At 32.8% G+C, this 25,232-nt stretch overlaps 3 protein-coding genes and 1 long non-coding RNA gene across 4 annotated transcripts; 1 reads left to right on the top strand and 3 right to left on the bottom strand.

Annotated features, from left to right (window-relative positions):
* Nucleotides 1–409: 409 nt before the first annotated feature.
* On the bottom strand, nt 410–3,277 carry LOC105771146 (uncharacterized). The gene is made up of 2 exons (XR_008195952.1): nt 2,415–3,277; nt 410–806 (listed from the first exon to the last, which is right to left on the bottom strand). It is a non-coding gene; the product is annotated as an uncharacterized LOC105771146 (long non-coding RNA).
* A 5,349-nt stretch (nt 3,278–8,626) lies between these two features.
* Nucleotides 8,627–10,562, top strand: LOC105770383 (60S ribosomal protein L10). The gene is made up of 4 exons (XM_012591559.2): nt 8,627–8,770; nt 9,286–9,787; nt 9,929–10,010; nt 10,307–10,562. Exons 1-4 carry the CDS (start codon nt 8,761–8,763, stop codon nt 10,373–10,375), a joined length of 663 nt encoding a protein of 220 aa, XP_012447013.1. The 5' UTR covers nt 8,627–8,760; the 3' UTR covers nt 10,376–10,562.
* A 1,313-nt stretch (nt 10,563–11,875) lies between these two features.
* On the bottom strand, nt 11,876–16,358 carry LOC105770384 (serine/threonine-protein kinase AtPK2/AtPK19). Its single transcript, XM_012591560.2, has 7 exons — nt 16,220–16,358; nt 14,044–14,993; nt 13,763–13,845; nt 13,544–13,664; nt 13,096–13,269; nt 12,782–12,889; nt 11,876–12,524 (listed from the first exon to the last, which is right to left on the bottom strand). The coding sequence occupies exons 2-7, from the start codon at nt 14,722–14,724 to the stop codon at nt 12,231–12,233; spliced, it is 1,461 nt and encodes a 486-aa protein (XP_012447014.1). The 5' UTR covers nt 14,725–14,993; nt 16,220–16,358; the 3' UTR covers nt 11,876–12,230.
* A 5,723-nt stretch (nt 16,359–22,081) lies between these two features.
* LOC105770386 (methylesterase 17) lies at nt 22,082–24,695 on the bottom strand. The gene is made up of 4 exons (XM_012591562.2): nt 24,335–24,695; nt 24,089–24,229; nt 22,641–22,775; nt 22,082–22,502 (listed from the first exon to the last, which is right to left on the bottom strand). Exons 1-4 carry the CDS (start codon nt 24,677–24,679, stop codon nt 22,218–22,220), a joined length of 906 nt encoding a protein of 301 aa, XP_012447016.1. The 5' UTR covers nt 24,680–24,695; the 3' UTR covers nt 22,082–22,217.
* Between the last annotated feature and the right edge of the window lie 537 nt (nt 24,696–25,232).

The raw sequence follows: 25,232 nt of genomic DNA on the forward strand, positions 1-25,232 counted from the left end.
TTCGAACACTGCAAATTTATCTCGGTGAGGCAAGTTCATTCATACATAATTTATACTCGTATATTCCCAAAGTGGAGTTTCTAGTTAGTGCCATGCTTAGTTTCTAAAACAGGAACTTCCCTCACCCATATTAGGTAACACATCTCACAAGCCCCAATGCATGAATACTACCATTCCCAGTTTCTATACATACATACATATATATATATTGGGGTTATCATTTTAATAAAAACAAAATTACCATCATCAACGCAGATTGACGGGATGCAATGCAAGTTCCAAAGTGTCATGTCATGTTTGAATTGCTTTTGTATAATATAATAAAATAATGGGTTTCTGCCTCAATGCGCACTTTCAGTTGCAGTAAACAGAAAAGAAAAATGGGTTCTAAATGTACTTAACCTTCTCGGAAACCAAAACCCCCACAGATATATATTTATGTTAAATCTGTACTTGAAACACACATAAACTAGCCGTAAAAGCCGGATGTTTCTGCAACTTTTGTAATCAAACAGATTTTTCCTATGGCCCTCACTTACTTTGAAACCAAAACCAATACCACTGAAACAAACCTTGAAACAAACACATGATAACACGTGCACCAAACTGTACAATGTCTGACCAAAAATGCAAGTGTAAATTTTAGGAACAAAGACACATGGCTGAGAGCAGATAGCACAGTCAAGCTCAAGAGACATCAGTATTTACTTGCACACCTTTCATTGTCTCTCATTAATTCATCAAACCACATCTCTTGTAGACCATTTTAGTAGTTCCATCAGAGTGGACTGGAGTAGTGGTAGAGCCTGGAGGTATATACAGGTGTATAATATAAGTTAGAGAAGCAAAGGCCAATACATGCAATACAAGATACACTTTTCTGAATATATCTGCAATAATGGCCCCTGCAAAAGTTAAGTAGTTAACCAACCATTCCCATTTGATAAGTTAGATTGCATGCGCTACACTTTTCTCCAAAGTTTGGTTTTCCTGTCTAGTAAAAAAAATTGAAATACCAAGCGAGTAAACCAGTTACCCCATGTCAGAGAAGTACCAACTCTTTGACCAGCCATTTCATTAATGATCCAACCCCAGTTTGTATAAATTTACTTACAAAGAAAGAGAGGCTGATCGGTGATGATATGACCTAGCCAAGTTGGTAGGGTATCCGAACGTGTGATAATGAGGTGAAAGATTGATGGTGTCTCTTTCTCAAAAATAAAACATGCAATTTGGGACAAGTAAGCTATATAGGTAAAAGCCTATATATAGTCAATTGTTCAAATTCAAACTTTTTTAACTTAATGTCAATCAAAATTTCAAATGAATGAAACCAATAATTTAGTTTACATGGTGGCACACAAATTAAACAAGAGAAAAGAACAGTTTTTGGGTGGTACAGACAGATAGATAAATGAGGGCAACAGAAAGAAGGAGCTCCCTTCAGTCCAAGCATGGAGAAAGAGGGATGCAAAATTATCTCCCGCTTCATTCACACAATCACAGTAGTAAAAATCTCCAATCTATTTTCTACTGAGTGTTTGAATGAATGAGTCGGCAGCTAGTTCAACCCCCTTGTTCCCATCCGTGAGTGGGCTGAAGGAAGCTCTCTCTCCTGCCATTTCTCTAACTTCCATTAATTCCCTCCTTCCTTCCTTCCTTCCTACCAACAATTTACCACTTCCCCAAATTAGAAAATTAATCAAAAAGTTCACTATCACTAACAAAGCAAAATAATTAATCTTCAACATTAACTACATTACTTCTGTTTTTAGCCGATCTAATCGTGCACTATATAAGTATAACCATCTGCCTATGCCCAAGGTTCAGTCAGCTGAAGCAGCATTATGACAAACACCAAACTAGTTCCTAATAAACCAAGCTTTGTGATTCTAGGTTTAGGAACCAACATGATGCCCAATAGGATGAAAGAGAAAGTAAATAAACAACAATTCAACCAAATTACTGACAGAAATGAAACGAGTGATGAAAGGAACTCATGGTAGAGAAGAGATTAAAGTCGAAGTTTCTCCTCCCAAGTCCCACCACCAGGTCTGAAACACGGCAGGCTCCATCAATACAGATTAAAATTGAACGCATTGAATAAAGAAGATCAATCCTGGAGTACCCTTTGACCATCACATTCAGAAAACGTAATATATGATCAACATCAATTGGAAACACTCGACATGAACCATTATCGAAACCACCACCAGCTATGCATAGAATAAGCAAGCATACGAATTTAAAACATAAAGATTATAGTGCTCCACACAAAGGAAAAGAATGATTTGATCCTATAAATCCCGGTGGTGAGATAAAGATGAATTGCGAGTTAAGGGGAAAAAAATAAAAACATTATCCAGCCACTGTCAGCTTCAAAGATACAATTTAAGAGATGAGATAGAACTTACTGTTGTAAGCAGGAAAGCATGTGCATATGTGTCGACTGATGAATTATAGGCTATAAAGCAAGTATTAAGGAGAGGGCCGGGGAAAAACTAAAAGATGTTATAGGAATTAACCCTGGAAACTTTGACAGAAAGACATTAGATCATAGAAACCAATTTCCCGGATAAGATATGATACAAGTGAATATATCAAGTAAACATATATACATATATGAACTAAAATAGTATGTTAACATAGTAGGTACAAAAAGAAAGAGAACCAATAAAAGTAAAAGCAAAGTGTGATTCTGGACCTAATTCATTTATCTTGACCTAACCGCTAAAATATGTATGTGCTCCTCTAGTACTATTAACATTAATATTCATGGAGAGAGTAATTATGTTGGGTTAGTGAAGTAAAAACCCTAAATTTGTAAGTGATGCAAGTATTGCTTAAAACCCTAATCTTAGGAAATAAATGAGAAGAAAAAAAATTAGGAAAATAATAGAAAAATAAATAATGGAAAGGCCCTGGAATGGAGTGCAACTGCAGGTAGCAAAACTAGGAAATGGAGTAAGAGAGAAGGTGGAGCATAATAATAGAAAAGAAAAGAAAAAGGAGCTAGCTGCAGAAATTATGGATTGTGGAGGCCAGGATGAGAGGAATGAGTTATAGCATGTATGTATATGTATGTCTATGTGTATGTATGTGTGTATTGTTCATGGGCAAATTAAAGGGAAAGGATATGGGTCGTTGTTGTCATGAGAGTCAGATACAGGAAAGCGACCCAACATCTGAATATATCTAACGAGGGAGAGTGGAGAATAGTATGTAATGGGGGAAGAGGAAGGAAAAAGAATATTAGAAATCAAGGGATGAAAAAGCAAAGCACAGTATTGGATGGGTAGCCTCTCTCCATCGCATTCTCTTTCTTCATGCATATAATATTTTAATTTCACTTCCCATCCCTTATAAATTGGATTAAATTATACACTACAAATTTTCATTATTTTGGGTCAAACTATCATTTTCATATGCTATAATTTTATAGATTTTAGGGGTCTAAAGAAGAATTATCCGGGGTCGCCCGCCCCCTACTTCCTTCCTTCTCTCCTTACTCAATTCCTTCATACTTAATAATAAATTATGCCTTCAGTCCCTATTCTCTTCATACTTTTGAGTTTTAGTTCTACTTTTAATTCCAATAATTTAACTGCTCTATTTATCTAATTTAAAATTAAAGTTCAATTTTTATAGAAAAAGTTGAAATGGTAACATCATTAAAAATTAAATTTCTAAAATTAAAATACGAGAATTATAAAAAAAATTCAGTTCAATACGTATAAGATATAACTTAAAAAATTAAATTTCAACAGCCAAATAGTATAGTATAGAGAATGAAAGCAGAAATATAAAATACAATGTAGGGTGGCTAGGAGTCGTAGAGTATTTGCTTCTTGTTTGTAAGGATGTACAATTATTTATTTACATATATAGTTTCTCTTGCTTCAAAAGAAAAGAGAGAATAGAGCATTGATATTGGCTAGTTGATAGTGTTAATTCAGATGCAGGTAACTTTCTGGCGCTCTTGTCTGGTGTCATGGTTTGTGGAGGCAAAGCAAAGACTTTTTTATATTATATATATAGATAAACCGATGAATATGCTTCTGTAGCTATATATAAAAGAAGACATTGATGATTTGATGTGAGAGAGACGTACAATGACCTAATCCTCTGCTGGGGAGTAGTGACTCAAACTCACAGTCACTTCACTACACCCCATACAACATTATACTATGTTGCTTTTACACTGTAAATTTGCACATTCTTTTCTTAAAGCTCTGATAAACTCACAGAATCCCATATGCCAAAAAAAAAAAGTCCTTTTTCCCCTGTCTGCATCATAGATAGAGAGTGAGTGACCTTGTGGAGACCACTCTAGCTATTCTCATTTGCCATCATCATCACTCATCAGTTAAATCACCCCCCCATTGATGCTAAAAGTAACTTTTCAAATTTCATAGGCAAAATCCTGCAGATAATGTGAGTATTTTCCATTTCAGTGAGACTTGAGATGAGGCAAATTAATCGCCTAAGATAGCTCCTCAAGCATATATCCACCACTCCTTCAACTTTTGCTATAATTTTCTGACATATACATGGCCATGTACGTATTCCCTCCTCTAACTTTAGCCATTCATCATTGGACCCGCTAAGAGAGGATGGGAAGTGGGACTGAATAAAAACATCATCACTACATTGTACATACATACATACATACATGCATGTGCTACAATCCTACTATCCGCAACCGCAAAATACCTATAAAACAGAACAAACATACAATACAAAGAGTAAATCTCGTTCTGCAAGTCTGTATTGGATTGTATACATGATGAAAATAAACTAGAAACACAGCATAGGTGTAGATTGTAGAGAGTAATAATTAATCCAATACATGATTGGGGAAAAAACTGTTTCTGAGCGGTGTGTAGGTTGAGACTTGAGAGCTGAGGGTATTAATATGTCACCCAGATTACCAGCATTTAGGACATATCACCAGTTGTAGAAATTGATTTATGCCGACAACTGGCACCACTCCACTAGGGGAACACTTCGAATTTTTACGGGACCACCACACACCATTGATGCAACACAGTGACCCCAATCTGAAATCGTGATAATAATTCTTCTCCGTTCGCCAGCTGAGAATTTTTATACAAACACAAACACACAGCAAGGCACCACTGTACAATGACAAGCCATCAAACAAAAAGATGGTAATTTCAATCATTTTGAGTGTGACATTGTGCTAAAATCTGGGTCTAACACAATTGGGAAAAAGCCAAGTTGATGGTTGAAGCGGTAGTAGCTTTGTTCGGTAAGAGTAAAAATACAAGTTCAAACTTTAAAAAAGGCACTTGTTACGGCACTCTTTAGCCACTCCCGGAAAAACAAACTTGTAGGCCCATCCCCTAATGACTATAGATCTGCAGCTTTAACAAGAACTCTGCAGAGAGTCTCATCTCAAACCTGAAATATGGTACCAAAACATAGCTTCTTATTCAAAACAAAAAAAAGTTCAGTTTTCCAAGAAAACATTTCACAGCTGAATTTCATAGAGAAGCAATACTTTAGGTCATCAAGCAACTAGGCATTATAATGTGGGATGTGAGGGAAGTGGCATGTTCAATAGCAGTGGTAAAATTTCAGAATTTCAGTAAATAAGTATTGACCCCTGTTTTCTATATATGGAACTTTAACAGAAGTAGACACTTATATATGATATATTTATCGTCAATCTCCTGTTGACTGGCTTTACCAGGTGAAAGTTGTGAGTGGTGTGAGAGGCACATGTCCCAAATCTTTACATGACTAGCAAAACTACTGGTTGAGATGACACACCAAAAAGGAAAACATGTAATGAATTGATCAATATATCAATGGCTGGGGACAATGGTGGTTCATATCCTGCCGGCGGTTATTAGAATCATTTTCACTCGTTGTTCCTTTCAATTTCAAGTTCCAAGAATTGATCTTGAATTCCACATAGTTTCATCTTTAGGATGAATTTAAATGCTTTTTCATTAGCTAGAATATCCAACTTATCCATAATTAGGATTCCCAAGTACTTCCAAACATATGGAGGTACTATTCAAATTTGATACATAAAAGCTTTTGCTTCCTGCCATATTTGTATTCTTGAGAATACAAAATTGTTGGCATGCTTTCTGGAATTTTTAGAGTAAACGATCATTAATATTCCAAGGTTGGTGTATTGTTTATTCCATTCCAGCTTCAGATCCGACCCATGGTTTGAAGGATGAACATCATACCATCACCAGAGATACAGAAAACACGGAGATATGAAAATTTCAATCCAACAATCCTTCTCTTAGGGTAAAAGTATAATGGAGCTCCTATACTAATAGTTAGATTACATTTTATCCATTCTACTAAAAAATAGATAAATTAATCCATGTTCATTAGATCAAAAAACAAATTTGTCCTTCTATTATAAATTTCATCTGCTATCATAAATTGGTCATTTACGTTAGCATAAGGTACACGTGGCATATTACACGTGGCATATTACATGTCACTGTCTAATTATTCCGTCAACCATGTTAGTTTTTAATATTACTAATGGATAAAATTTTTAACAAAAAAGGATAAATTTGCTCTTTAATCTAATATATAATGACTAGTTTGCCCATTTTTTGAGTAAAAGAAACAAAATGCAATTCGGCTTCTAATATAGGAGCCTTCATGGTACTTTTACCTATATTAGCAACACTCAAATGGTTATGTATATAATAGGATAAGAAAAAAAAGTCTTCAAAATCTCAAGGGTAAACTAAGTTAGTCACCAACTTTAGGGAGCTTTCATTTTGGAAATCTTTGCTATTTTGTCACCCAACTTTTAAGGTGTTTTTATTTTAGTCACCAAAGCGTTAAATCTCTAACGGCGATTAAATGTACACACCACGTCATATTTATACTTTCATTTTGGTCACCCAAAAATATATTTTTAAAAATATTAACATGGTAAAAAGCATTAAGGATTAAAGTGAACAAATAGTAGAAACTAAGATAATACATTAAAAAAATATGAAATTGTACTTGTTTACCCTTGCCAAAAATTGTAAATTTTTTTTCAATATTGAAATTTTAAATTTCAAAACATCAAAATCAATTAAATAAATTATTAAAAATTTTATCTCTCGATAGTGATGTAGAAATTAATTAACTACAATTTTATTGAAAATTATTGAAAAGTATTTCTCTCATAATCTCCTTCTAAAATTTTAAATTTTATTTTAAAATTTTAAATTAAAATCAACTCAAAAACTCATCTTTAATAATTATTTGTGAAACACAAATTTCTTTTGATTATATGATTTTGAATCTTCCGTACTAAGCTAAACACAAAGAAAAATATTTTCAATTAATTAAATTAATTTCCCTTTTATTTGTTTGAATTTCTATCAATTTTCAATTTCTTGAGTTTGATTTTAGTTCTTGGCTTCTATTCATGTTATATATTCAATTTGGATGTTATACATTTTATTTAAAATTTGCTTGTATCATTTAAATATTATTTATTATTATATTAGATTATTTAAATATAATTTATTTTATATTTAAAATTTAAAATAATTTATGTGTCATTAATTTTCAAAGAAATTATATTAATTACTTGAAAGTTATTTAAAATTTATATTTAATGCATTATTATATTAAACTATTTAAATATTGTTTAAATTAACTAATCTTTTACTTTTTACTATCATGTTTAAAAATAATATTTTTACTTTTCAGCGAAATTTTTAACAATGATATCGAGCACTTAAAATTAATAAACCAGTTTTTCAAAAATATTTTTTATAAAACACAGCTTAATTCTTTTTGGGTTTACTTGCCGGTTTTCCCATGCAATGGTAATTTTAGATCTGTTGTTTTAGGTAGGACTTCTTATCCATTAAGCTTTTCAAAGTGAATGGAATTGGAATGTCTTCAAAGGATTTTATTACTTTACAATCCATGGTGGAGTACTCCAGCGATGCATTCCCTTTGCGGCAATTTAAATGTGCTTAAAATAAATGTATGCATTCAGCATTAATGGCCATCAATTGCAAGTCTTTCGTGCCACATCAATCATAATTTCCAAATAAAATTATTTTTCATTATTCCCTTACATCCATCAACACTTCCTGTGTTTAAGGAAGAAAAGATTCGTCATGAAAGTTAAATGGAGAGGGAATGATGCAGTATATGGGAAGATAAATACCTGCAAAATTAACAAAAAAATAGTAGCAATATAATAACGAATTTGTAGCAAAACAACAGTAAATCAGTAACGAAACAATAGCAAAATAGCTGATTTGGGCCGAGCCGAGCCCAAGCCAAAAGAAATCTACCCGAGGCCTGACCCATTTAGAAAATGGGCCTTATTTTTTTTGTCCATGTCCATGTCCATTTTTCGGACTTATATTTTTGACCAAATCCTCTTATATTTTGAGCGATTTTTCAAATTTGGTCAGATAACCCAGCCTATGATCAAGTTTACTTGCATTAGCTCAATTAAGATTTAAATTTACTTGATTCTTTTTGTTAGTACAAGGACTAAATTAACCCATTTACGATTAGTGAGACTAATCTGATCAAGTTCCCATAAACGAGGGACTTGATAGGGAATTTCACCTATAAAAAACGTAGATGGTGCTGGGCTGGGCTTAGACAGAAGTTGTATGAGCCCATGACATACTAATATTATTTACATTATAAAATGTTAGGGCAAAACTAGGGTTTTCGGATTTGGCTGTTGCTGTTCCTTAATCTCAAATCTCATCTGCACCAGCCGACGACATGGGGAGGAGTGAGTTTCTTCCTTCCCTCCTTTGCTTCCGATTACGATTCTTCTTTTTTAATCTTTACTGCTATACTTGTTTATGCTTTTTGATTTTTAGTTATTTGAGTTTTTCACACGATGCAAGAAACCCCTACAGTGTTGCACTTTGTTATAATCTACTACTCATTACATCATGTAATTGCTTTCACATACTACTAAAAATTCATTGGAAATGTGTATTAGGGGTCATTTTTTTATGTTGCATTACTATGCTGCATTTGTGGAATCTATAAAGCATTGTACTTTTGTTTGCAAGTGCTGGTTAAATTAGATTTCCTGCCTACAGCATTTTTCAAGTTTAATTGTATATATCTCTTCTTTCTTGCTTGCACTGATGGCTTAAGGTTCCTGGAAACTTTACCTTTGGAAAAGGTTCATTGCATTTCATGGGTTCTATCATTCTTTCCCCAAGAAGCTATTGTTGAATTATGTTGAATTTGAGTGTCATTCGCATTATGGTTTTCTAAAATTCTTTCTTATAGGACCTGCAAGGTGTTATCGCCAAATCAAGAATAAGCCATACCCCAAATCTCGATACTGCCGTGGTGTCCCAGATCCTAAGATCAGAATTTATGATGTTGGGATGAAGAAAAAAGGTGTTGATGAGTTTCCTTTCTGTGTCCATCTTGTGAGTTGGGAGAAGGAGAACGTCTCAAGTGAGGCATTGGAAGCTGCCCGTATTGCCTGCAACAAGTACATGGCCAAGTTTGCAGGGAAGGATGCTTTCCATTTGAGAGTGCGGGTTCATCCCTTCCATGTTCTGCGTATCAACAAGATGCTTTCATGTGCCGGTGCTGATAGGCTTCAGACCGGAATGAGGGGTGCTTTTGGGAAACCTCAAGGAACATGTGCCAGAGTTGACATTGGTCAGGTTCTGCTGTCTGTTCGTTGCAAGGACAGCAACAGCCATCATGCACAGGAGGCCCTCCGTCGTGCAAAGTTCAAGTTTCCTGGTCGTCAAAAGATTATTGTTAGCAGGAAGTGGTATGCATTTTTATTTATTAAGACATTGTGTTCTTAAACTTGTATTGTATATGTAGTACATATGCTCAAACAATAAATCACTTAAGTTCTGGAAATATGGTTTACTATCATTGATGATATTATTATATTTTTCATTGGTAGGGGATTTACCAAGTACAACCGTGCTGATTATCTGAAGTGGAAGTCTGAGAACAGGATCATGCCAGACGGTGTCAATGCAAAGGTAATATTAAGATTACTTTCAGATATAGGAAAATGTTATATCTTTGAAACAGTGGTTTTGTTTATTTATTTTCCTGATCTGCATATTTAATCCATTATAGCTATTTGTATGTCTTGGGAAGGATGCTAATTAGATGACATTGTGCATGTTTTTTTCACTTCATGGAGCTGAATTGTTTGTCCTTGTTTTTACTTTGTTACTTTTGTTTATGTTCATAAACAAAACATCTAATAGTGGATTTAGTACATGTTTATCGTTGCATTTCTAAACTGGAACTTGTGATTTGTAATGTGCAGCTTCTTGGATGTCATGGTCCTTTGACTAATCGTCAACCTGGAAGAGCTTTCCTCTCTGGATCAGACTAGACTCTCAACTATCCAGCAAATTTTGAAGTTCTCTCCAAAAGCTTTCTGTTGAACTCGTTTCTGGTTTATCATTATAGTTGTGTTGCAGATCTTCCCTTAGTGGATTTTCAGGTTTAAAATATTTGGTTTAATGAATTGTTATTCACACCATTATTATGGAATTTAATTTTATTGCTATTATTATTTCCATGTTGTTTCCTTGGGAAGCCTGTTGCCGTTTTCTTCCAATTGTTTTGTGAAATGCAGCAAGTAATTTAAGCGAAGCCGAGTAGCGTATTTTTCTTTCTTTATGCTGTCAGTAAATTGGACAGTGCAGTGGTGTCCCATTTTACATAACCTATTCTTTGGTCCTTTTGGTGTGAATAATTTGACTTTTGTTCTATATCATCTTTACACTCAAAACAGGGATATTTTAGCAAAATAATGCAAAAACTATTTTTATTAAAATGATATAAACTTAATTTTATTTACCCTAATTCTATGAATTGAAAAGCAAAAAAATTACAGATTCTCATTCACCAAATTGGGTTTGTTGATGGTAATTTTAAATCGTTAAAAGCATATATTAATAGTTTAGATATGTCATTGAATATTTTTACATTTGATATTTTATAGAAGTACAAATAAAAACACAAATCATTAAAATTTTTATGAAAGTCTACATGTCATATGTGATAATCTCTTTTCTTAAATGGGGATCTTATTTGGCTGCCTACCAAGTGTGTGACTTGCGCAGAGAGTTTTTGCTTGACAATACATGCTTTTTTTTATTTTTGACCAGAATTCACAATTAAGAATGATTTTCACCAAAAATATGGGCTAAATCTATATAGAACTAATAATTGAAGCAAAATGATTTAATAGCTAATGTTTGAGTTAGAATTAAAATTTCAAAATTTAAAATAGTATAGGGACTAAAATTAACCAATTCAAAAATACAAAGACTAAAATTGATCAAATCAAAATGTATAGATTAAATCCATAATACAATTGACTAATCGTAGAATTTAACCAAATCAAAAAATTATTTTAAGGGCTTTTTACTAAAATAAGACTATAATATTGTTTTCTTTTACTAGAATGATATAAACCTAATTTTATTTACTCAAGTGATATGAATTCAACAGTGAAAAATATTGTGGATTCTCATGTCCCATATTGGGTTTATTGGTCGGGATTTGGGCATGATAAACGGTGACAGAACCAATAAAATCTCTCTCTAATTTTATACTTTGTATTTTTGAATAGATCAATTTTAGTCTTCATATTTTTAAATTTTATTATTTTAATTCTAACTCAAAACATTAGCCATTAAATTTTTTATTTAAATTCAATTAGTAGTCCTATACTATTTGTATAGTTGTAAATTTAGTCTATATTTTTCGATCGTATCATTGTAAGTCGCGAATTATGAAATTTCAATTTTAACACAAATGATAGTCGTTAAACCATTAACTAAAATTTTAATAATATGTGAAAATAACAAGCTAACATGGGATTACACAGATAATAATATGTTTGGCATATCAAATTTTGAAAATAGCAAAACTTAATAAATTTAACAATCATCATTTTGGTGAGCACTGAAATTTTAAAAACTGAAAAGTACAAGGACTAAAAATGACCAAATTAAAGTACAAGGATCAAATCTACAACTTCTGAAAGTACAGGGACTAATAGCAGAATTTAACCTTTTGATTTTGACTACGAATCAGTAGTAAACATCAGCTGCAACACCAAATGCAGAAAGCAGAGTTGTTTTAAACAAGTCCAAAAACATAAATATATAGTTCATATATAGTTAACTGTTTCAATAAACTAAAGGAGAGAAGCTAGATAGCACAGCCATAGAATATCAAGCATTTCTCTGAAGAAATGAGGCGACAGGCCTCACATAGGTGAACCCCTTAAAGGGATTCTCACCGAATGTAGGACTGGCAACGGGAGAATCAATAACCGGCATGCTAGTCCAGCACTCCTCAAAATTAGCTACGCAGTGGTTTCCTGCAACATCAGGGAGAAAACTCGGCCTAACCTCCCGAGCCTCTAATTTCTTCCAGTTAATGGCCTTGAACCATTTATGGCGTTTGATCTCCTCACTACCTCCTTTTCCACAACCCAGACGCTTACTTGCTTCTTTCTGCAGCAGCTGAAGAGAAAACAAACAACCTAGACCATGATTTCTTATCTAGTAGCAAGAAAATTCAAAGACCATGATGCCCTGGAGCAACATTAAAAATTGCATAATAACCCAAAGAAACCATTCGTTTCACAGCTGTAAAAATTTGTAAAAAATTGCATAATGTGAAGTAGAACATTTAAGTTTCACTTCTGTGAAGTGTTGGACATTTGCAGAGCATCGAACCATTATGGCAAAGGCATAAATAGATGAGAATGAGGATTTACCCCCTTGAGGATTGAGTGTGCTTCACTTGACAAAAAAGCTGGCAGCTTAATCTTTTCCTTTATTATTTTATCCTGGACCTTTTGTCTGTTTCCTCCAGTAAAGGGTGGCTGCAAAACAGTTAACCAAAGCGAGGGGAGCATATGAATATCAAAGAACTGGCAGGATGCATGCATGAGACACTAGACATGCACTTTCCCAAACGTAACAAGAAATCAAGATCTGAATATCATAAGAATGGAAACTTTCTGCACCAAGAAAAGGCTTTGATATGTTGAACACAATAAAATTATGAAAACCAATATGGTATACCAACCTTCCCAGTAAGCATTTCATACAATAGAATTCCAACACTCCACCAATCAGCAGCCTTGTCATGGCCTTTTCCAAGAACAATTTCAGGTGCCATATATTCTAAAGTTCCACACAGAGAATTGGATCTTGTATTTTCGTCAAATTCCTTTGCTAGGCCGAAATCAGTCAGCATTACCTGGTAACATACGGGTAGCAACAACCACCATGAAGATAGTTTAGAAATCAGTAATTTATGCTAAAAGTAGAACATAGTTTCCAAGTCAAGCAATCATATTGATTGTGACCACTGCAAAAACCAACGTCCAGGTCAGACATGCACAATGACAAATATTTCAGGTTTGGAAACATGAATTTTGCTATAAACATGGACATAAGAACAGTAAATACAATCTCTAGTAGATTAAAAACAGCATTTGCATCCAAATATTCACAGCATTTTGCAGTCTTACATGTCCATCTGCATCCAGAAGAATATTTTCAGGTTTTAGATCCCTGTGCATTATGCCATTTGCATGGAGATGAGAAACAGCTGATACTATCTCCGCAGTATATATGCGAGCCAAATCTTCCCTGAAGGAGGAAATGCAAAATGTTGGACTATGTTCCAGAAATTCTACATCATAGAAGGTAAATAAATAAGCAGTTATAGCTAACATACAATACCATACCTGAACAAGCCTTGGCGATAAAGTTGGAAGAAAAGATGTCCCCCATTAACAAAGTCAAGAACAAGATACAGCCTATATTTGGTCTGCATGAAATGATAAGTGGATAAATAAGCATCTATATATACTACATTCGACAGCCACTGTAAAAATATACAACTGCCAAAATTTTCAGCATAAGTACACTCATATTTCTACTAGCATGGGATCATTGAAACATGTGAATACCATAAGAGAATAAACAACCATAAACATAAAACATGCTTCTACTAGCAAATCATTACTTGGAATGAGTATCTGAGCTGCACAATGAACGGATGGTCCACTTTGCCTAATATAGCCCTCTCAGATTTCATGTATTCAGCATGATTTTGCTCCATAATCTTATCCTTGCGCATGACTTTCATTGCATATATGTCTGAGGTACCATTCCTTCTTACTTGATAAACCTTTGCAAAAGCACCTTGGCCAACAACCTTTAAAACTTCAAAATCGTCAAGTCCCACAGATTGTTGTCTCAAAAGATGAGTCTCTATATGGTCATCAGGGTTCTCCAGGATAACATCATCAATTGAAGGTTTCTTAAGCTCTTTTTGAGCCTCTTCCCTTGCTCCTTCTACAAGTTCCAAGGAATCCCCCGTTTCACGTAATGTGAGCTTGCTAAGCTTCAATGACTGGCTAACATATGTTGAGGGGCCAACCAAGGAGTGTGAACGGTTACAGATGACAGCTGGAACATCATAAAGCATTTCATTGGATTCAATTGCAACAACCAGATTTCTAGGATTCTGGGAGTTGATTTCCATTGAGGGTTGAACTGGGGCAGGTCCAAACACATCCGAGAAATCAAACTCAAGATGATCAGATGTCAGAGAATCAGGTTGCCCCACAGGGACAAGCAACTGATATTGGAATGCTTTGTTAATGCGAGACTCATTTAAACTAGATAACTGAGAGGAAACCATGCTGGTTATGAAAAGACGTGGTAACTTTAAAAAGGCTTTGAGGCTAAGGCTAGAAACTTCCAAATGATTCTGGCATGCAGTTAGATGAGGAAGGGCACCGTACAATGGCCTTAAACAAGTGGAAGTTAATGAATGCAACAGGAGTTCCAAGAAAACTTCGAAGCAAGCAAGCCAAAATCCAGACAAGAAAATCGTTCTTGTTTCCCGATTTGCAGGAAACTGTGGATGCAACAGTGCTGCTTGAATTCATGAAGATCAGATTTGCAAAGCTGTAGAGTGTAGACCAAGGCAACATGAAGTCAGTTTCAGCTGTCAGTGGAAGTCTATCGTGTCACCTTAACGTAGTATTAATATAGAAAAAATTAAATGTATTTAAAATGGAAAAAGGAAAAAGATCGCCCAATTGTATGTATTATAACGACTTGCAAAGAAGAGTGAATAGTCGATGTGAAGTAGCTAAAATATCTACAGTGTTGCATCATTCATGAAGAAATGCATTACTGCATCTTTCTTCCACAAACACTACCCCTTTGTTTTCTTGCATTTCAGGTTTCAAAATTGATTATAAACCTCTTCTGTAGAACAACTGAAACTCAATATTAAGTTTCCATCATTCGACTTCATGTTAGGCTAAGGCGTGCAGACTGCTACCATTCGCAGGAGGAAATTCACTTGGATAAGTTTAAGGTAAACTACCTATTAGTCACTCTAAATAGAGGTTGTTACTATTTTGGTCACCGCAAAAAAAAAAAAGAAAAAAAAAATGGTCAAATTGGTCACTTCATCATTAAATGGTAACTGAAATCGAACAATTGATTTCCACATTAGTCACTCTAAAACTGTTAGCCACTCTAAATAGGGGTCATTTCTATTTTGATCACTCCAAAATTTTTTGTACAAATGCACCGTTGGTCTTTTATTACCATTTAATAGTGAAGTGATCAATTTAATCAAAATTTCTTTAGATGACCAAATTAACAAGAAAATTATTTGGGGTGACCAAAATAGGAGAGCAACCAAAAGTGTAATAATTTACCCATAGATAATTTTTTACCTGATATATTGGAAGCATCTTTGATATCTAGATTCACTTCTATCATTTATAATGCTATTTTTCTCCTGATTCATAAGATATTCTTTTCATCTAACAATAAGCGTTCAAATTAAAGCACACTTTTCCTATTTGATTTATAGCTCGAAAATTCAAATCAACAAACAGTTATAACTTTCACCAATGTCCAGATTACGTAATTCAGTAACATGGTGGTAAAAAGCAAACAAAATCACATATAATTCATCACGAAATTAAAAAAAAAAAAAGAACAACGAAATCATAGTCAGATCTGTGCATATTATTCCAAGGACAAATCAGAAACGCAATTTAAAGCTCAAAATTTGATTCTCAAACCATTAAAAAGAACAATTCATGTGAGAAGAAACAAGAGCAGTAAACAGAAGAGAAAATCTATAAAATGAAAAAGAAGAAAGGAGGGACCTGTGGAGGATTGCAGAGGCAATTCGGAGACGAAAGCTTTCGTGAAAGAAAGAAAAGCTTTTAAAAAAGTGAGGGCCTCGTTTATAGTTTAAAATAGTAATAATAGTTAAAAATAAAATATTCGTTTACGGATTCTTCTGTATTTTCGTGGCAAATTTTTGATTGGTTGACGTAGCCGCGCGCAAGATCGATAGTGGCCTGGCGTTTTGGATTAGTCAACATCTAGAGCCGGGCCGGCCCGGGCTGGTTGGGTATAGTAAAAATTTTGCTTTTATCATTATTAAAATAATCTTTTTGAAGTGGATTCGACTTCAAATTATTTCACGACTTATATTATTAAAAAAACATAAATGTATTGAAAAGGAATATTCTTAATATTCCATCTCAACATAGTTTCTTTTGAATGGGAATTACTTTTCAAAGTTTTTTTTACTACTTGTTTAAAATTTAAATATTTAGTATTATTGTTAAATTCGTTAATATTATGATATTTTAGTTTAAATATAAAAATAAATAAATTATTGCTAATAATATTCATATCAATCGAACTAAGGCTCAATCGTCTTTTTTATACAAAAGTTAAATTACTCATAACTCTTAATTTATAAAACAAAATTTATGCGTTCAAATTGTTGCAACAATAATAATATAAACTAAATTAAATTTCGTTTCACGTTTCGAATTAAACCTAAATAACTTGTGGGTGTCTCGCTTATATACTTTAATAAATGCTATCAACTAGACATATCCATTGGTTGGGTTATTCGCTCAAGTCCGAAGGTCTGTTCGAATATTGGGTAAAAATATTAAGCCCAAAAAATGGATTTGGGCAAAAAATTAGACCTATTTAAAATATAGACTCGACCCGTTTTTAAATTTGTAATATTTTATATTATGTAATTTAGAACACATTAAAAAAATAAACCTATACTAAATATATAATACTACTCTAATATAAACATTAAAATAATGTTAAGATGGTTATATAAAAAATTTAATAAATAAAAAATTATAAATTTAAAAATAATATGGACGAGCCTAAAATGGGCTTTACTTAATCTTTTACAAATATAGACGAGTTCGGACAAAATTTTAAACTTATATTTCAAACTGAACCGAAGTTGAACAAACCATGAGCATTGAGCTCCTACCCAACTTCCCGAAATGAGCATGGATGAAAATAAAAAGGATGGAATTACCCTTCTACATCTCTACAAATTCGCCCTAATAGATATATAATTATTTATTGGACCCAACAAATCATCAAAATCTGATAATTTTAGACATAAAGTCAGTAAAACAAAACAAAATCATGTTGTAAACGTGTTACTCGTTTTGACATTTAATTCATTGATACATAAATATTTTAATAGTGATAGTCATACTCTTCATCATAATAAATGATGTGTGTATGACACTACATCACAAAAATCCTCACCAACCTTATCACTACAATAATTGGAGGAAAAAGAAATGTGATCCACTGTTTTGATCCATTAAGTCTACTCCCTTTTATCCTTTTTCGATTTATATGTATATGAGTTAAAGGTTGAAAAACCACATTAGTTTACATTTGTTTCAAATTTCTGTCAAAACTAATGTTGGAACAAGTGTTTCGACAAAATTGTATTGCAAAATTTAAACAAAAAAAAAAAAGGTAAAAGAATAATAGGAGATTAGAAATGTTGACATGGTTTGGGTAAATAATCTTATTTCTGGTGAGCCTTGTTCAGAGAATGAATTTACTAAGCAATTTTCGAAGAAACAGTTGATTTAAACCTAATCTACCCAACACTCACACGGATAATTGTAGTTTCAATGTTGCTCAATTGGTTGCATTCACTCTCTTCCATATAAACACCAGCAAAATACTCCCAAGAAGTACAAATAAAACCATTTGAAAACTAAATGTGAAGTGGTTATAAATTCAACATTTGAAATATGAATATCACCAATTTATCATAAGATACTTTGACTTTTATTAAAAACTGTTAAAACTCATTTTACTACAATAAGTTTGATAGTCAAAGTTTTTAACAAAAGTCATGTGCTACGTCCTATATCTAGCAACTACTTTAGGATTCTACTAAACAATCTATAGGAAGTAGTCTCTAACTTTCTCTACTTGCATAGGCAAGCTTCAAATGTTTTCACAACCTTTTTCTCACTTTGCTTATTTTAGTATAAGTTTTGAGTCTTGTTAAGCACTACAAGTCCAATCTACTTAATTGTGAAACATAGTGTACCAACCAAGTATAGGACTTTATCAAAGTAGTCTTTCTCTCACTACTTTAAAAAGTTTGATGCACGTGAAAATGCCAACCTAATTAACATTTTCTTGATAAATCTTACTATAGTACCTTTGAACTCTAATGCATATGATTTTCCATAACAGTATAACATCTTTAATCGATATCAACATGATAGAAAAGGGTTTGGACAAGATTATCTTTATAAACTGGTATCAGTCCATACTTTTCATGCCTTGTTATCTTTTCACTAGATAATGACTAAGTAAGATGGTCGGCTAAAATATGATTAATGGGTGAATATCACACACCATTTTACCCTCTCTTTTTTTGTTACATCTCTTATATGATAGTACATCATAGTAATATCTTTATTATTGCTTGAGATACTCTCATTTTTGGTGTTATAAATAATTGTTTGGTTATTACAATACAAAATGATGGGTCATTTGAGTGTTTCAGATAAAAAATACGTTTTAGGAATTTTTTATTTGTGAGATATCTTTACTTACTAGTGACATAGCAATAAAGTCAAATTTCATAGATGATAAAGCAAGAAATGTTTGCTTTGCAAAACCCCCTAACCTGAGCTGATAGCGGTCTTAATCAGATGATGTTACATTCGATGCTTAGAGGCATCGTTAGTGACACGATCAATGGACGATGACTTTATAACGATTGGGTGACTTTGTTATATTGCACAATTAATCTATAGTACCTATAAGAGGTTTTAGGTCCGACTATATGATCTATGTTAGCTTTCGAAGCTAACCATGAGGTATTGTTATCTTTATGAGAAATATTGATAATGGCAGAGTATGATCCAAGAAAAGGCCACCCGGTGGTTTCTTAGTTTACAAGAAATGCCTTTGTTTATACATACACTAGATGGACAATTATATTGGACACTCCTTTGATGGACATACACTTGCTTATGAATTCATGTACTTAATTATTGGACGAAAATTGCTAGATTATCCGATTAGAACCTCCATTTTGTGTGGATTCTAATTGAGTACTAAAATTTAATCTTAATACGAAACCAAGAGTGGATCCTCTAACTTCAACATATTTTCTTCCAATCATTTGTTTATATTATTATTATTTTTAGTTAAATTTTTGCGTTGATTTTTTTTATTTCTAGTGTTTTTTGTTTCTACTTTCATTTTCGACACCTATTCCAAAGTTAAGTATTAAATATTTGTTCTAACATAATACTTTTAATCTTGTAAGTTCTAATCAACTTCCATGTAGATCAACCTCGAACTCTCAAGATTTTATTGCTTGAATATAACCCACACTTAAATTATAGACCTAGAAAGTGTTTGTCAGAGGACTCACCCATAAATACGAATTTTCAATCCTTGAGCTCTTCATATATCTTAAAGACATTCCTCTAAGAAGTGGATTATAGTTTAATTAGGGTAAATCTATGTTTAAATTTATAAATGGATTAATATAATTTTAGCTTGGAAGTTGGCAATTTAATTTGTATTGATATATGTAATAATGACATATAATTAAACATTTTGAAAATGGAAAATTAAAAATATATATTTTATAAATTCTTTAAAGAAAATAAATACTTCATAAAATTTTAATTTTTTTCAAATTTGAAATTCTATAAAATTTTTGCAAATATCAAATTGACATTCATAATCTACATGATAATGCATAAAATATGATAGTTTGATTGTTGAAATATTAATCATACAAAAATTATAAAATGTGTAAAATCACTTTAGGTCTACATGAGAATAAAAGAAACTCCTTTCCTACTTTTCACAATGATCAATAATACACACCCGTACACATATACCTCAGTTTTGACATTTCCTCTTACGCATGAAAATTAAAAACACTCTCCTCTACTTTCAACCATTAAATATATATTAATATAAATAATATTCTAAAACAATAGGATAAAAAATACATTATTTTAGAAATTTCAAAAAAGTATTATTAAAAATTACATACATGACAACTATAATTATATTAATAAATTTAATATGATAGAGTGTTTGAGATTCATAACCCAAAAAATGAAGTAAAAATAAAAGAATATATAAATAGTATGGTAAAGATCAAAAATTGTATTTGTTATATTTCCTTGAGATTAATTATACTTGATGCTATTTTGTTGGATGACACTTAGGAAAAAGTTAAAAAAATTAATATAATAATATTTTTATAATAATATTCTATCTTTAATAATTATATTAATAATAATCACCTTTTTATAAAAAAATTCTCTTTTTCTTTTTATATATATTTTCACTCACATATCGGTTGCAATATGATTTAGATTTTGTTTAACAATGTTTTTCAAAATATTTTTTAGGTCAAAAGCAATTTTAAAGCTATAAGCAATTCTTTTTGGTGAATAAGCTATAAGCAATATTAAACAAACAATTTTTAATAATTTTGGGATGCTTTTGAGGAACTTGAAGTAGTTTGGAATCTACGACTAAAAAGGGTGGTGATTGAGATAAATAGTACTGCAGTTATTCATTTGATTCAAGCAATTTCAGTAGAACAACATCACCCAATTGTGTTACAAGTCATTAAAGATATATTCCAACTATCTTGGATGATTCGGGTTACATATGTATTTAGAGACGGTAACCGAATAGCCGATGGTTTGGCATCAAGGGCGTCCTCAAGGCCTTGTTATGGTTTTTATATACAACTGTCGGATGAAGTTCTTCAACTACTACACAATAATTACTCTGAAATAATTTGACCTCGCCTAGCCTTGTTATGGTTTTTATCCTTCTTATTGTACCAAAAAGAAAAGTGTTTTTAAACACAAACAAAAAAGCTATAATTTCTATCTCTTGTGTTTGGAAAATATTTTATGTAATATTTATATTGAGTATATAATGATTTCCTTATTAAAATTTATTTCAAATATATAACATTAGATGTTTGAATTTATAACGGTTATATTTTAATATTTAAAGTATAATTTATATATTTAATTTAAATTTTACGGACGATTAATATTAATTATTTAAAATATTCTAAATTTATATTTCTTATATTAAAATATTAATAATAAGTTACAATAAACTAATTTCTTATATTTTTAAAATATTGACAAATTTAAACACCAGTTAAATGCATATTTTTTTACTTTACATCGTCATAATTAAAATTGACATTTTTTATTTTGAAAATAAAATGTTCACAAATACTTTTAAAAGAGAAGCTAAATTAACCCTTATTATATAATAACTGCTAAGAGAATTATCAACTATTAAGGGTTTAATTCCGGTGTTTGGCTTATTTGTCATAGATATTCACTTCACAGCCTACGTCATAATGATTGTTTGTTTGTAATGTGTGTAGCAGTGATTTGATCTTGTCAAAATATGTGTGAATTGTAGAAAGAAAAGAAAACACTATTATGGATTTAATTAGTGAAAAATGTCTAAAAAAATGAAGAGACAAATTCATCAATACTTCAACTGGTCTTGTTTTATGTCCAGTTTTGGTTCTAAGGAGTAATCTCAATCTCAAGGATAGCTGTGATCAAAACAAACTTGGTAATTGATAAGAAAAGGAAAAAAAAATCTCAATACAAGCAAAATAATAAATTGAATTTCATAAATTCAAAGGAAAATCATGAAATCATTATTTATGAGGAAATGTAGGTTCCATGATTGATTGATGGATTTCACACTCTAAAAATAGCAACACAAGAATGAGGCATTGACTTTTATAGAAATGGGGGTGGGGGGTACTAACTACTTATATCCAGCTGAAGTTGCTGCAACTTTAAGGAGTAGGCCGAAGAGTGAAAAAGGGGCAGAGAAAAAGGGGCTGTGGTCACTATCCAAAACATGCACTTGAGATGGCGGCCATTTCTTTATCATCGCCTCCTGTTGCTCTGGTTTTATAACATTATCATGCATCGTCTTAATGTATATCCGCCCCACTTTCTCCACCATTTCCCCATCTTCTTTGAATCGAGCACTCTGCAATGCTAGGGTCGGTCCTGGCCTTAAAAGCAGTGCTGCTAGAGTCGAATCCTGCACCACCCACCATGCACCATTTCCCATATGGGTGTTAGTAAAAAAGAAGAGAGGGTGTGTGGGGTAGAGTGGCATGGCAAAAGCATAACATAGGAGAGACCAATGCAATAAAGGTAGTGTCAAACTCAATAATACCTCTTGAGGGCTCATTTGATAGATGATTTTACGTTGGAATTCCTTTTTCACCATGGCAGTGGTTGGAGGCTGCTCAGCTCCCAATCCAAATCCCAATTCGTACACATCACCAAATTGGGAAAAATCAGGTACTCCCTGTTTCACAATTAATTATTGCTTACTTTTCCCCCCCTTTCTTTTTCCAGGATAATCATCATAACTTTTAACTAACCGCAAACTCATCATAAAATTCATTAAGCAACAAATCCCAAATTGATTATATATTATATATGCTTCTATGATCCTGCTTTTCTCTCTCAACTCTCAATCATTGGAGGTAGATTAACAAAATTAGTAGGCCAGGGGAGACATAAAAGTAAAGTTGAATTGAACAATGGCATTGTGGGCTAAGGCCAACTACGAGGACATGAAAAGAATAAAAGTAGAATGCATGTAGTTAGTACTTTTGCTGCTTCATCAGACAACAAATGCATGCATTTCATGCAATAATTGAAGGAAGGGGGACTTATATCCATTGATATTGGCTGTCCGTCTCAAAGCATTGAAACAAACATTACAGAAGACTAATCCATGTCGAGCTGGAAACGACTATGATAAAACCCTGGTGAGGCAGCTACCACAGCTTATTAGTGAGAATCAGAAGTGAAGTTTCAAGTTTTGGGAAAACTGATGGGGGAATAGATTCTATTGGATGTAATATTGTGAAAGGAACCAAAAGTAGCGTTGGGTTGGCCTTGACCTTATTCTCAGAAGTAGGTAAGGGCGTTTTTTTATTCCCATACAAGAGCCTAAAGGAGGGAGTGGTGTGGATGGGAATAGGACGCATGTGGTGGCATTGGCAGACTTGAGGTATGTGTGTATTATTGATGCTTCTTTTGTCCTTAACTTCACCAGAAAACCACTCCCTTGAAATGGTACAGAAAAGTATGAAAGACACAAAATGTTGTGTTTCCTCCTCCTCTCTCGACCCCTGTTTGTGCCTATTGGTTTGTGCGGTTCAGAATAAAGGACTTAAAAAGGGAAAGAGATAATTTGGTATTATTTACCAACCAACCAACCAACCACCTATACAGGTATTTGTAGACTAGTATGTCATGTATTGCAAGCTGTGAACCTCGAACGGTTACTGAAAAAAGTAATGCACACTGGACACTGAGATGTAACGTCTGTAAAGTTTTGGATTCCTGTATGTATAATATATATATATATATATATATAAATTAACACACGGGATTAAGGAAATGGCTGACAGCCAAGCCTATATGAAAACAGTTGGCACTTGGAAACCATGAACCATCTCTTAGCGTTACCAACAACAACCCCTAATAATTCAAAAACCAAAGATGCATACCAGATTAAAACTCCAACCCAGAATTCAACATACGACAGCAGCATGAGAAAACTAAGAAGAAAATAAAAAAGATGAGTTGGTTGGAGAAGTTTTTTACATCTTTGGTATCTTGATCAGTCAAGAAGCCTGATTTTAGCATGGTGGCTGCTACATACACCGCCAGACGGATTTTGTTGGCGAATTTGTGAGTGGCTTGCGTTACACTTAACCCTCCAGCACTATGACCTACCAATATTACCTGTAAATTATATGATCAGATGAGCTCAGCTGTGTGTTTTTGGCAGCATATCATTTATTAATAACATGGAAGAATTGAAGATATATCTGAAATAATAAGAAGAACCTGTTCAGAATGAGGCAAGGCAGACATGAAGTCCATGAGAGGCTTGTTATAATCATCAAAAGATACAATAGAATTAGCATCAGAGCGATCAGTCCCTGCGCCTTTGAGGTCTATGCATGAAACCTTGTAACCAGAAATCTCCATGAGGCACTTGATTCTGTACCAGCACCAAGCTCCTCCACCAAGACCATGAACCAGCACGAAGTGTGGATTATTCATGGCTGCTGTTTCCTTTTCTGTCATACTCATCGTCACCTCCTCTTCCATGGCTGCTTTTTGTTTTGCTGGACAAGGCAAAATCAGTTGCTTTGGAAACTCAGCCACACACCCTTGCTGATTCTGCATTTATAGTTGGGGTAGTCAGAAAGGGTAATGATTTTTGCTTATCTAATCATCATTACAAAGTTTTAGACAAAGCTGTGTTCCTGTGTAGCCAGTTTCATCATAAACCATAAAGTTCCAACATATAGGGTCTATCAAGCATCAACGGCTGAAACATTGCTTTTTTAATTCACATCACATAGAATAAAAAAAGATTTTATTTACTACGATTGTCGGGCTTTTGAAAATTTAATCCAATATCATTTCTTTGTTTATTACCAACATATTGCAGGCCAACAATATTTTACTTTATCTAATCCTAATATTTATTTTATTCAGTCAATGACTGGCGGCAAAATGACACAAATAAAGAAAAAGAAATTATAAATTAAATTTGACAGAATACCTCAAATTTGGTTGGTGAAAAAGAAAAGATAATATTTTGTACTTTGACTTTGTTTAACAAAAGAAAGGCAAACTAAAGATTTGCGCATCCACTAAGAATTAACCATTTTACTTTTATTATTTCAATAAGTTTTATTTAAATAATTAGGATGTTAAGTTTTTCTTTAAATTA

Source organism: Gossypium raimondii, chromosome 5 (genome assembly GCF_025698545.1).
Source record: "Gossypium raimondii isolate GPD5lz chromosome 5, ASM2569854v1, whole genome shotgun sequence".
Lineage (NCBI taxonomy): Eukaryota > Viridiplantae > Streptophyta > Magnoliopsida > Malvales > Malvaceae > Gossypium > Gossypium raimondii.

Coding starts and splice junctions, on each gene's coding strand:
- LOC105770383 (XM_012591559.2), top strand. Junction 9,788..9,928: donor ATTATTGTTAGCAGGAAGTG/GTATGCATTTTT, acceptor TTTCATTGGTAG/GGGATTTACCAAGTACAACC. Junction 10,011..10,306: donor CAGACGGTGTCAATGCAAAG/GTAATATTAAGA, acceptor TGTAATGTGCAG/CTTCTTGGATGTCATGGTCC.
- LOC105770384 (XM_012591560.2), bottom strand. CDS start 14,724: ATGGTTTCCTCTCAGTTATCTAGTTTAAATGAGTCTCGCATTAACAAA. Junction 13,665..13,762: donor TATCGCCAAGGCTTGTTCAG/GTATGGTATTGT, acceptor TTCCTCCTTCAG/GGAAGATTTGGCTCGCATAT. Junction 12,525..12,781: donor CACACTCAATCCTCAAGGGG/GTAAATCCTCAT, acceptor TTTTCTCTTCAG/CTGCTGCAGAAAGAAGCAAG.
- LOC105770386 (XM_012591562.2), bottom strand. CDS start 24,679: ATGCAGAATCAGCAAGGGTGTGTGGCTGAGTTTCCAAAGCAACTGATT. Junction 24,230..24,334: donor CCTTGCCTCATTCTGAACAG/GTTCTTCTTATT, acceptor TATAATTTACAG/GTAATATTGGTAGGTCATAG. Junction 22,503..22,640: donor ATCAAATGAGCCCTCAAGAG/GTATTATTGAGT, acceptor TGGGTGGTGCAG/GATTCGACTCTAGCAGCACT.